The sequence below is a fragment of the Penicillium bovifimosum genome (assembly GCF_028826915.1).
Source record: "Penicillium bovifimosum strain IBT 22155 chromosome Unknown utg000008l_segment0_segment0, whole genome shotgun sequence".
Taxonomy (NCBI): domain Eukaryota; kingdom Fungi; phylum Ascomycota; class Eurotiomycetes; order Eurotiales; family Aspergillaceae; genus Penicillium; species Penicillium bovifimosum.
Genome location: NW_026622717.1, coordinates 443,147 through 455,582, shown reverse-complemented (window position 1 = coordinate 455,582; position 12,436 = coordinate 443,147). Strand labels below are relative to the sequence as shown.

General features: G+C 51.8%; 4 protein-coding genes across 4 annotated transcripts; 2 read left to right on the top strand and 2 right to left on the bottom strand.

Moving 5' to 3' along the window:
- Window positions 1-433: 433 nt before the first annotated feature.
- On the bottom strand, window positions 434-1,339 carry N7515_009842 (putative TFIID and and SAGA complex TAF10 subunit; the record flags this gene model as incomplete). Its single annotated transcript, XM_056670585.1, has 2 exons — window positions 434-864; window positions 1,063-1,339. 2 exons carry the CDS (start codon window positions 1,337-1,339, stop codon window positions 434-436), a joined length of 708 nt encoding a protein of 235 aa, XP_056516958.1.
- A 594-nt stretch (window positions 1,340-1,933) lies between these two features.
- N7515_009841 (uncharacterized protein) lies at window positions 1,934-4,649 on the bottom strand (the record flags this gene model as incomplete). The annotated part of the gene is made up of 4 exons (XM_056670584.1): window positions 1,934-3,199; window positions 3,249-3,902; window positions 3,965-4,431; window positions 4,562-4,649. 4 exons carry the CDS (start codon window positions 4,647-4,649, stop codon window positions 1,934-1,936), a joined length of 2,475 nt encoding a protein of 824 aa, XP_056516957.1.
- Window positions 4,650-6,745: 2,096 nt separating this feature from the next.
- On the top strand, window positions 6,746-8,449 carry N7515_009840 (uncharacterized protein; the record flags this gene model as incomplete). The annotated part of the gene is made up of 1 exon (XM_056670583.1): window positions 6,746-8,449. One exon carries the CDS (start codon window positions 6,746-6,748, stop codon window positions 8,447-8,449), a length of 1,704 nt encoding a protein of 567 aa, XP_056516956.1.
- Window positions 8,450-9,149: 700 nt separating this feature from the next.
- N7515_009839 (uncharacterized protein) lies at window positions 9,150-11,767 on the top strand (the record flags this gene model as incomplete). The annotated part of the gene is made up of 3 exons (XM_056670582.1): window positions 9,150-10,672; window positions 10,737-10,835; window positions 10,894-11,767. The coding sequence occupies 3 exons, from the start codon at window positions 9,150-9,152 to the stop codon at window positions 11,765-11,767; spliced, it is 2,496 nt and encodes an 831-aa protein (XP_056516955.1).
- Between the last annotated feature and the right edge of the window lie 669 nt (window positions 11,768-12,436).

Here is a 12,436-nt window from a genome sequence, read left to right as displayed (position 1 = left end):
CTTTTTCTTGCGGGTTGCAACCTAGTTGCACTTCCTGTCATATACCTGCGCTACACTCCCTACCTTCCTCAACATGCCCGGTATGCTGCTGACTGATAGGCTCATCCTAGGATGCTATGTATCCCTATACGTCCAGCTAGATGTACAGCTAGATCAGCGATGCAATCGAAACGGTTCGTGTCATTCCGTGGGATCTCTGTGGTTTGGCATACATTATGTAGTTAGAATCTAGTATCAGCCAAACAACAAAGTGAAAAGAAAGCCCCAAAGCAGAAACTCCATCCCTTTAAAACCTAAGCCGCGCCTCCATTCCAGACCGGCAAATGCAGTCATGAATCCCAGGCCACTCAGGACCCTTTAAACGCCATAGCACCATGCGGAGTGAACCCTCACGCATAAACAAACCCCCTAGTTCAGAAAGCCTCCACCAAATCTACCTGTAAAACTCCCCTCTCTTCACGCTAACCCCATACTCAGCAACCGCCATCCCCAGATCCTCCATCGTCAGAACCGTGCGTCCCTGTCCAGAACCACCAGACCCACCACCTCCAAACCCAGGCCGCTGAATACCAAGATGAGTACCAGCTTTGCCCTTATCACCGCCAGGAGCTGGTACACCACCTGCGCCGGCCGGCGCACCGAGACCGGATGCGGCAGCTAGACTGCCGATAGCGTTGTTGGCTGAGGAGCTGTTGGAGGCGCGGATGCGGGCGAACTGGTAGGAGTCTGCTGCAATGTCTGAGACGAACTTTTGGGCGGCTAGTGCCAGCAGGCGGGCGAGGTGTGGTGGGGTTTGGCCGGGGCCTGTACCTGGAGGGGGAGGCCGGCGAGAGTGAGGTAGTGAGCTGTGACTGCGTCGGGGATCTGAAATGGATCGTTAGCTTATATTGTTCTCCTCCAGTTTATGGGTTCCGGTATGTCTCTTGTTCCGGCATCATCGGCGTGGGATGGCTTGGGGATTGGGGTACATGTAGGTTCGCCGGTGTAGGTCTGCGCCCAGGCGACGACTAGATCAGGGGGTTTGAGGGCTAGATGGCATGGCATGGTAGTTTCTGGATGTACTTACAATCGGAGCATAGTCATCCATCTTGCTAAGGAACTCGCGCAAGCTCGTCTCTTTCTTAGAGGGTTCTGGCGCAGGGGCCATAGGGTCTTGACCGGGTGCGGTAGCAGCTTCGTTCTCTTCGGTCGGCTTATCGGTAGCCATGTCGACGTCGTTCTCGATGGAGGCGTCAAGATCGGGTTCGGTTTTGATGATATCTTCGGATTGGGGTGGAGGGGATTGATCTTGTACTCCGTTCTGAGGTGTGGGAGGTTGAGGTGTTTGAGAGTCGGCCATGATGGGCAGATTCCGGCGAATTACCCCTGCAAGTTATTTCCCTTTGAGATTATTGGGCTGCAGTTTGTTCAAGTACAAGACCAATCAATTGGCGGCGCGTTTCAGAGGGAGCGAGATTCAAAGTCACACGTGTGGTGCACGGGCCACATCGGTCATCACGGCCCTTCTCCAGACTACGGCAAGGCTTTGTTGGATAGTACTACTGACTACTGTTATGCTTATATCAATAACTAGGTCTATAACTATCTATTCACTACTGTTCGATCCATTGGACCATTTTACAATTTACCAATCAGACTGTTTTGATACATTGCATTCATTTCGGTTCAATATCTGTGTCGTACTCGTACAATGGAAAGCAGTTGGAAGGGATCCCATGGCTGGGTATCACAAAAGCAGTCGCCATTCTGGCGCAGCGTTGCAATGCGATCCAAGTGAAAAAGAAAAAGGCGAGGTCCCCGAAGGAACGAATTCTGACGATTCCATCCAAGACTCCGAAAAACAAGTGCAAAGCAGAACCCCATGCGGAGCTTGCGGGAAAAAAGCTAAATTCAATGAGGAAACAATGGGAAGATGTCCTCCTAGGACAATCTTCTACTGTCCCAGCTGCATATGAGGATCGATGTGGTCCTGGCCGGGCTGGGAATGCTGAGTGGGCGGGTTGTGTTGAGTGTGCTGCTGGGGGTACTGACTCCCGTGGACCTCCTGGCTTAGAGTCTGCATGAGATTCTGTTCGGCCGTTTGATCAAACACGGACTGGCTATGGGCATCGGATGCAAGGCTGGGCGAGGCGGACATCTCGTGGCCGGACACCGGGGCTCCATGGGCTCCAGCAAGAGCCATCATCCCCTTGATGCCCTCCACGTGGGCCTTGTCTTCTTCGCCCTGTTTCTTCTGACGTTCACGGGCTTCCCGCTTGGCTGCCTGCGCGGGAGCACGGGTTTTCAGTTCGCCGGTGACGAACTTCAAATAGTAGGGGACCTCAATGCCACTCTTCAGGAAGAAGAGCTTCAAGTTGCGTGCCTTGTCCTTCAGCTGCACCTGGTTACGATCTTTGAGTGCTTCACTGATAGTGCCGCCGGGTCCAAACATAGCAAGGATCTGACTCCAATGGGGACCCTTGACACGGTCCAAGCCGGCCATCAGCGCATTTTCTTCTTCGGTGGTCCAGGGTCGACGTTGGCTGGGAAGTCCAGCTTTGCGGCTGGTCGGAGAAGACTTGGCCGATGCAGCCATCCGCGCACGCTCGTAAAGGACCTGAGTAGGCTGTGATTGCGAGTAATGGGGGATCCCCGGCATGTATCCATGGTTAGAGGACATGCCATTCGCCCTCGCTTGCATAGCTTGCGCTGCATTAGGGTTGTATTGCTGGAAAGTAGCCTGCAGCGGACTCTGTTGAAAAGTCAAGGATGTGGATTGTTGGGTCTGATATCCACCAGGGGGTGGCGGGCTATGGTGGTATTGCTGTTGGTGCGCAGGCTGTGATTGCTGTGCAGCGGTGTAGCCGTGAAGGTACTGGTTCTCGGGTTGGCTTTGCGGCGGCGGTTGCTGCTGCGGTGGCTGCGACTGGTGTTGAGGCTGCGGCGGCATTGGTGAGGGACTAGCCTGAGATTGCGCCTGTTGAGGGACTTGTTGTTGCTGCTGTTGCGATTGCTGCTGGGAGCGCCGAAGGCCATGGCCCTGCAAAGCAATCTGCGCGGCTCGGGCAGCACGCGCGACAAGGTCACCATGCATGTTCCGGTCCACTGGGACCTCGACATGTTGGTTGACTGAAAATTGGCCCTGATGTGTGGTATTAGGAGTCTCGTGGGAATCGTCATTCGAGGTCGAGGGCTGGCGCCCTTTGACAGCTTTCTTTGACTGGATGATATTAGCACATGAACATCGTTCGGGAAGCGGACAGACAAACCTGTTGGGTATTAATGGCGTCAAAGTTCTTAGTAATGTAAGAGCTAAGATCGCGTAGGAAGTCTTCCCAGTGGTACTTATCCGGCAAAGAGTTCAGCGCTTCGTCGTCATTGATGTTATTAAGAAGGATGTCGCGACGAGACGTGAGGCGGTTCACAAAATCCGTCTCGGACGGTGCCAACTGTCGGGTACCAGGTCGTCTGGCCAGCAAGCGCTGTTCCATGTCGTCCGGGAACAGGCTGTAGAGGAGCTGTGTGCGCGAGAGAGCCTGGTTGTGCATGGCTGCAAGGAAAGCTTGAGTTTTGAGTTCGAGGTACAAAGCACCCTGGGATTTGAGTAAGCGACCGCCTTCAGGGACAAACACGTCCAGGAAATGGTCGTTGAGGTCCGCGAATCCAACTTCCTGGGATCCAAAGATGCTCGAGACGAAGGACGCCAGGTTCGCTTTGCGGATGATGTCAATCTGAGCCGCATCCGTGATTTCAAGATCAGCCAGTTGAAGGAACGAGTGTTTCGTGGTGTAGACTCTTTTTGTGTGATCGAACAACGAGCGCATGGTCGCATATGCCTGGCCATTCTCGGAGTCAGGCTCCGAGACCATCGCAGTGAGGTCCTGGTAGGTGTTTTTTGAGAGGAATGATAGGATTTGAGTAGACTAGACATGAAGAAGAAGTTGTCAGATAAGAAAATGACGCACATAGAATAATTCTCACTCACCAGGTTATCCAGGATTGGGAGACTCTGAATCTTCAAATGAGACTTAGCCTTCAGGAAAGCGAAGCCTTTGGCTCCGGGAAACTCATTCGAAGCTGGAACTTCAACAGTTCCCAGTCCGACAGTCCGCTCCTGACGGTCCGTATGATCCATGATATTAGAGATCATTTTAGCCATGTCCGAGTTGAGTTCAGAATTGTGATGGGTCTCGGTAGGAGTGTCATGGGCGCCGTGCTGAAGAGCTTCAGTAACAGTAGGTTCGGTTTGCTCAACAGTGTCAATGACACCTTCACCAAGAGCCGATGCCAGTTCTTCTTCAATTTTATGTCCAGCGCCATGCTGATCGGTCATCATGAGGACTTGATCGGGGATCATCATGTCGCCGTCGGGGCCATCGCCCGTGCGGCGCTTTTTGGCAGCCGGAGGGGAGCCATGCTCCTGATCTTCGAGAGGATGCGACGGTTTTTGATCTATAATTTAACATGGAAACCGTTAGCATTATCGACTGAATCGGATTTGGCAGTGGCCATAAGTAGCTAAGGGCGGGGGTCGTTGAAGCTGCGAACGGGACGATCGGAAGAGGCGCAAGAGAACACCCACCAAGGTCATTTCCCTCTGAAGGGAAAGGAGGAAAGTCAGACGTTTCCTGACCATCGTAAGATGGCCGCGGGTCTTGAGTTTCGACCATTTGGACGAGCTAGGGTCCGGGTCCGGGGGTCAACTTCCTAGAGCAGAAATGAGGGCTTAGGGGTAGGGCGCAGTTGTAGGGCTCGGGAGGAAGAATCGAGGAGCAGAAAGATCAAATTTTCTGCCGGGCGGCGAAGTTGTGATTGAACCGGCAAAGTTGTGATAGAATCAGCGAAGTTGGGATAGAAATCATAGAATCAGTGAAGTTGTGAAAGAATGAGTGAATGTGCAAAGTTCATGTTGTAAACTTGTAAATGTCTTAATTTGAAGGTTCTGTAAATTGGGGAAAATGCGTGGAGACCGAAGAAAGACCGACCAGACGCGAAAATCCCGTGAGAGCTGGAGGTGGGTGGTCTCTGAAGTGTTGTACACAGTACCTGGCAAACATGTGGGCAGTGCTAGCTACCGATAGTCTCATCTTGGGATATTCCTCTTCCCTTCTTACGGAGATTTTTGGTTTTTGTCCCGGTGGCTACTTACTACCTACAGCAGCCTAGACGTAATCCTTAACTAACTACTACTTGGTAATCACGGGCAATCACGGGGCCAATGCTGTTGCCATCGACCCCTTATTCACGATATTCAGCTATCAGGATTCGGTTTTTTGTAAGCAGTTTGTCCGATAGTTATTCATATTCCGTTCGAGATTTCGAGTAATCATGGCGGATAATGTGTGCGCGTCATTGATCCTTTTCCGTCTGTACATCGCATGTAACCTCAGGTCCTCAAGTCCAACTGCTCTTATCTACCCGAGGAGAAACATAAGAGATAAATGTTGATGTGGATGGGGCCTCCACAAGTCCACGGCATATGCGATATGCCCTGTCGATTGATTGGGAATTTGCATAGGACATCCAGTAGCTGGGTAGGGGTTAACAATGGCGACTCTGCGATTCCTGCCACCGAGCCTGATGCTACCACCTGAACCACCATACTCCCTTCTCTCCCAGGGAACCTCAATGCGGATGGCGTTCTGTACCGCCGGTCCAGCGAAAGGGCCTCCACGCCTATGTTGAAGCTCATCAAGAGCAGCCAGTACATTGCCCCGCTCTGTGGTGTGATAGACACGCAGCTCATAACACACATGAGCTGGTGTAACGATTGATCAAACGCAATAACTTTGTTACCTCTGAGACCAATCTCTCATGAATTGAGAGCTTGTGTTGCAGAATGGTACTGGCCCAACCCCTGTACTGGGGGCTATATTGTAAACACTGTGAAAATGCGCAATAAAAATTCTGGAACGGCGAGAGCCGATCCAGATCGACAGTCGACATGAACGATCAGATCTCATGATCATACTGATGAATCAGATCCAACATCTGATCGCATCGTGCTATGAAGCTCTCATAATAAGACTAGATTCCCTCATGCGTGTGGGAATGGCGCAGCCGCCCTGCAGCTGACATGTAGCCATAGAGATGGACTCCGACTTCGTCTAGGGGTTCTGGGTTGATTCGTGCAGCATGCGAATCAGATGAACCTATAAGGTGAGGAAGGTCCCCAACATAGCATGGACCTGCCGGTCGGAACGGCAGCTCTATATTCGGGTGAGCAACACCTGCGGGTTGGGGTTGGTGAATGAGACGAGGTTGTTGAAGATCCGCAGCCGGGAATTGGAACGATTCAAAGTTGGGGTGCGCATACGGACTGTTTAATGCCATTAGCACAAGATGTGGCCCAATTGGAGCCGGATGCTGAAGGATGTTGGCCCACTTGCACGAAGGTATGATCTGTTCAATAGCAAAGGATAAATAGATGGATTGCATGCATGCTCAGTAGTAATGTCGTCAAGATGCGGCTTTTATCCACTACCCGAAGATCCCGCCTTGAACTTTAAAAGCCCGAAGATCTTGGTTCCACGAGTAGAACGTCAAGTTGACTGCCTCCACAAGTATGGGGCTCCGAAAGCGGATATTTCACACTTTCAGGTTCCATGATATCCTGCCAGTCCAAAAGTCTTGAGTCTGCATCCTGCGGGCCTGGACCGCAAGGATCCGAGTCCATTTATTACAAAGAGGACGCCCTTCGTATGTAGTCTGTAGAGCGACCGATCGATATACCCATTGCTTGCTGTCCTTGAACGCACTGAACATCATGTTGTTGAACGGCCTATTCATTGCCCTCCTGACACTGCAGGGCCCGGTGTTGGTTTCGGCCCAAGACTCCTTGACCGAGAAAGTATGGGGAGTCTTTGCATTTACTGTTCATGGAGAGAACAAGCCAAGCGCCATTGCCAGTTCTCAGACATTGACAGATAATGGAGCTAACGACTTGGTCGCAGCTGGGTCGGCCTTCCGGTCTCGTTATGTGTCGACAGCCGGGGGCTCTGGAACTGGGATCCAGAACATATCGCCAATCATTCTAGATCCAAATGACGTGGATGTGCTCTCGACTACGGATCAAAGCATCGTGGGCTCCGCGCAAGCATTCATGCAGGGTTTATACCCTCCTCTTGGCTCCATGGATATATCGAGTACCCAAGGCGCGAATGGATCAACTGTGCAAGGATCCTTGAGTGGATACCAATATCCTCGGATCGTCACTGTTGGCAAGGCAGACCCTCAGTCCCTTTTGGTGACAGGACAGACAGGGTGTAACATGTATGATGCCGCTGAAGCCGAATACCGTGAGAGTGAGGAAGTCGTGGATATCACCCGGGACACGGAGACCTTTTATGAGAAGCTCCGGTCACTGGCATTATCTCGGGTCTATGATGAATCATCGGTAACTTATACAAACGCCGTTCAAATCTCAGAATACCTGGATTATGAACTCGTGCACAATGCCAGTTTGTTGGAGACTTTGAACGAAGCAGACGTCCGCCGTGCCCGCCTACTGGCGGACCAGTACATGTGGAGCACAAACAGCCAAGAATCATCGTCCGGCGGGTCAACTATCAAAGCAGCCAGACCAATTGCCGGGCAGACGTTGGCAACGAGTATCCTGGAAGCCTTCGATCTCAATGTCCAAGAAAGCGGTGACCGGCAGAAGATGACGCTGCTCTTCGGCAGTGACGAACCACTGGTAGCCCTATCGTCTCTGACGGGACTCGCAAGTCAAAGCCAGCCCAACTTCTTCTCTCGCTTAGTACGAGGGGGCTCATTTGTGTTCGAGCTATACAGCTTTGAGGACCGCAACAATATGTTCCCGTCATACCCTGGAATCGACAGCCTCTTTGTTCGGTTCATGCTCCACAACGGGACAGACAATTCCACCAACTTTGAAGCGTATTCCCTCTTTGCACACGGACCCAGCCATGCCTCAATCCCGTATACTGAGTTCCGTTCTGAGTTGGAGACGTTTGCCGTGACCACGGCCCAGGAATGGTGTCTTCGGTGTAATTCTGACGCTGTATTTTGCAACGGTGTGATGGAGCAGAGTGCGCTTGAGCCAACGACGAAGAAGGATGTGTCTCCTGCGGTAGCCGGTGTCATCGGTGCCATCGTTACGCTTGTTGTTGTTGGAATCACAGCAGCGATTGGGTTCCTTCTGTGTGGTGTTCTCAAGAGAAGATCCCATAAAGGAAGCCTGGGAGGGTTTAAAGGCTCCAGTAAGCATGACAGTGATGTGGACGTGTCGTTTCACGAGCCTGTATGGGGAGCCTCCACCAACAATTCAGAACCCAATGACCGCCCAATCGGGGCTGTTGTACAAGGCCATGAACGGACCGGAAGCTGGGAGATGGAGCAGGGAAAAATGAAACGCCATGGGACGCAAGTGGAATTGCCCGAGGAGATGGAGGAGGATTGGGGTGTGCTCAGTGGTCTTCAACCAGTGAAAATCCGGGAGAGCGTATAGATCGCATAGATCGTATCAAGCTGGTCGCGTATTGTCGCTCCGCGACGAAACGTTCGTTACTTCAGCTCCTTGTCTTCCCTTGTCTTTTTCATCTGGAGATCCTTTCTTGTATTGCCCACGTTGAAGCTCGACGGAACGGAAGCAGACGGTATCAGCTCGTGACCTTTTTGTTTTCTAGCCAAGTCGAATAGCTTCGGGTCTTCGTTCCTTCTTCCGCGTCGTACCTTCCACTCTCTTTCCATCGGCAGCTTCGAACCTTCTTATCGAATTCCATCATTCCTTTGATAGTCTCGATCTCCTCGACAGGTAAATATCCCATTCCAGTGATCACAATGAAGTACAGCGTGCCAACACTGTTAGCTTTGCGCCCGAGCACAGACGTGCACTGCAAGTGGACAAGCCAAGCAAGACACTGTGAGTTTCCCTTTGACACTGCTCTTGATCGCCAGTGAACATTCCCTTCAGAGAGGTACAGCCCATTTATCTGCAGAAGCGTGGGCTGGTTTCTAGCACATCCCCCTAGCTGCCATTGATCGCAGGACCTTCGACTCGGCCTAACATCTTGAAAAGAGCCTTCCTGATAATCAATATAGGCAGATTACCGCGCCCTGGCCAAAGGTATAGGCCAGTTCTTTCTGAAAACCCACGAAATCAGCGAAGCAGGGAGCCAGCTAAGTCCTCCCAACCGAAAAAACATCCGATGTCGAAAACAAAGGTGTCTTCCAGCAGAAAGGCCAGTCCGCCTCTATTCGCGCAGAAAGAAGACGGGTTCGCCCAATTTCTGAAAAGGCACGCCTCTCCAACACACCAGCGAGTTACCGCAGGAGGAAGGATTATTCCAATGGAGCAACCCTGGTCACCCCTCCCTGTAACTTCATCTTCCGGGCCATACGAGGTAACCGATCCCAGCACTTCCGTGCTTGAGCAAAGTGGGAAGGCTAGTCGAGGTGTCACTGGCCACCACAGGAGTGCAATGCAAGATCATACCATGACCCAGCAGCCTTCTGTGGAATCTCCGATCATGCTCCAGGAACAGATACCGTCGTCCATGTGGGCCAACATCATTCAGCCTCCGGCTCCCATTAGGCCACACCTTGTGCCGATGGCGTTAAATAGTCCGTATGCGCACCCAAATGTCCAGTCGTTCCAATTTCCGGCTGCGGATGTCCACCAAGGTCGCCTCATTCCCCAACCCCAACCCGGAGGCACTGCAGTTGCTAACCCGAACATAGAGCCACCGTTCCTACCGGCAGGTCCATGCTATGCCGGCGTCCTTCCTCGCTTTATGAGTTCGTCTGATTCGCATGCTGCACGGATCAACCTAGAACCCCTAGGCAAAGTCGGAGTCCATCCCCATGGCCACATTGCAGCTGCAGGGCAGCTGCGTCATTCGCACACGCGTGAGGGGATCCATCCTTATTATGAGACGTTCAAAGCACGATGGGATCAGATGTTGGATCTGATTCATCAGTATGATCATGAGATCGGATCGTTCATGTCGACTGTCGATCTAGATCGGCTCTCACCGTTCCAGAATTTTTATTGTGCATTTTCACAGTGTGTACAATATAGCCCCCAGTACAAGGGTTGGGCCAGTACCATTCTGCAACACAAGCTCTCAATTCATGAGAGGTTGCTCTCTGAGGTCAACCAAGTTATTGCGTTTGACCCAAGTGTTACACCAGCTCATGTGTGTTATGAGCTGCGTGTATATCACACAACAGAGCGGGGCAAGGTGCTGGCCGCCCTTGAGGAGCTCCAATATGAGCGTGGAGGCCCTTTCGCTGAACCGGCGGTACAAAACACCATCCGCATTGAGGTTCCTCGGGAGAGAAAGGAGTATAGTCACTCAGGTGGTAACGTCTGGCCCGGTGGCAGGAATCGCAGCGTCGCCATTGTTAACCCAGCTACTGGGCGTCCTATCCAAATCCCCAATCAACCGACAGGGCATATCGCAAACAACGGCAATGTGCCTATCGGACGCAATGGCCCGTTAACTGACGCTACCAGCCGACTGCCTAGTCTCGCTGGAGTAGATGGCTCCTACGGATGGAGCGATGATGATATCATGTCGTGGATTTCATTGGTTGGACCTGTGGACGATGATTGTGTTAGCCATGACAGCCAGGCAGTTCGGAGGAACCATAACCAGGGAAGGACCGGCGTTGGTCCAGCCGGCGCAGATGGAAGGATGGAAAGATCTAAGCCAAACAATCTGGAAATGTAAGTTTCCTCATCGCAAACGGAAGCGCTTATAACATACTGATTCTCGGCGTCCAACATGTAGCGGTACATACGGTCTGGATGGCTCAATCGCTCCGCATGGTTCAAGTGGGGATGAATGTGGGTCTGAAAATATTGATCTGTCAAGCAAAGAGGTGGAGGCGTAAGTTTTCTCGTCTCAAACGGCAACAGTCGTAACATACTAATATTCTGGGCCACAGCTGTGACAGTACGTCAAACGCTCCGTCTCATGAAGAAGTGAAGCAATGGGAACGTGTCCCTCGAGATCCAACCTCCACCAACTTTGTCGTGCACGATCCGAATCTTCAACGGGATGTGAACGGTCAGGACATTTCACGCGAGACCCAGCAAGCGGTTAGAGGCAACTCCCTCAGTCGACACATCCCGCTTGGTCCAAATAATGATCAAGGAATTATCCAACAGAAGGATACAGGCCGAATCTTCGGCTTAGATGGTGAGGGTGGTTCATACCAGATGCGACGAGTGTTTAGAGATGACTCCCTCAGTGTTGATCAGGATCTTGATCGCCAACAGAACATCCAGGCAGATTATACCGGCAGTGCCACCCTGCCTGGTTCGACTGATGAGCCACAACGCGTCCCTCCACTTGAACTCATTAACGAGTCTGCCCCGGTTGGCCCGAATGCCGAGCAACAACTACCCCGAACAGATGACTCCGACAACTCGGAAACCCCGCTGATATCTCGGCATGGCACTCGTCGGCTTATGCCGCGAGTCAATATCCGCCACCGACCTGCTCTACATGATGGTGTTCTCGGGGCCAGTAGTTTACGTATGATCAAAGCAAGTCTGGAGACCCGTAGGTGTCAAGATCGATATTTGCGCCCAGACACACCCCATCCCCGCGGGCGCGAGTCTCTATCACCCCATGTGAACTCGAACGTTGAGATGGACCTAACAAACTTCTTTGGTTTCCATTCGCCGGATAGCCAACAGGGTTCCGGTCCAACGCGTGGTTGCTCGCAATTTATAAAGTCTAATGCTCAACATACTGCTGTAGCAGTAGTGAATACCAGCATGATCAACGCCTCTGGCCATCCACACCAGCGCTGATTTCCAACCTTTTTACCATGTCCATGGGAGAGACGACCTGACCCGGAGCTTTTGTTCAAGTATTTAGCGCAGACGAAACCAAAAACAAAGGAACTGCATTGTTATCACTCGTCCCATTAAACCTGTAAAAGAGCAATCTATGGCCATCTCATAATTGTAATTCCGGAATCCGGATGTCGCCACCGAGTTAACAAGGTACATTACGCAGTACAATAGGTAAAAGTCCATCAGAATGGTTGCTACCGACCCTTTCTATGATATTTGTCCAACTAGGCCTTTGTCTCTTTCTGCTCCTTCTAGCTAACCATTCTATAACTAAACTTACTGTAAATCTATGTCTAAGCCTTAAGGTTCTACGTCGTTAGGGCTCCAGAGCCAGGTACCCGGCTCTTTTCTATGACTAATCCTTGGCTCAGGGCCCGTCCTTCCAAGGAACTTCTCCACCCCCAACTGGCCTCTGAGTTCTCTTCCTCTTTAGTCTCTCAATCCCGATCTTCGTTCTACCCTCTCTTTTCTGACATGCCATATCACCCATGAGTCTAGGCTTTGTGGTCCATCTTCTTCCAGTTCTTTGGGTGGAAACCCCCCGTTGCAGCGCCTCTTACTAACTCCCCCCGCGCGGTTATCCCCAGCCGGCACTTGGCATTTTGGAACATCACCGCCCTTCCA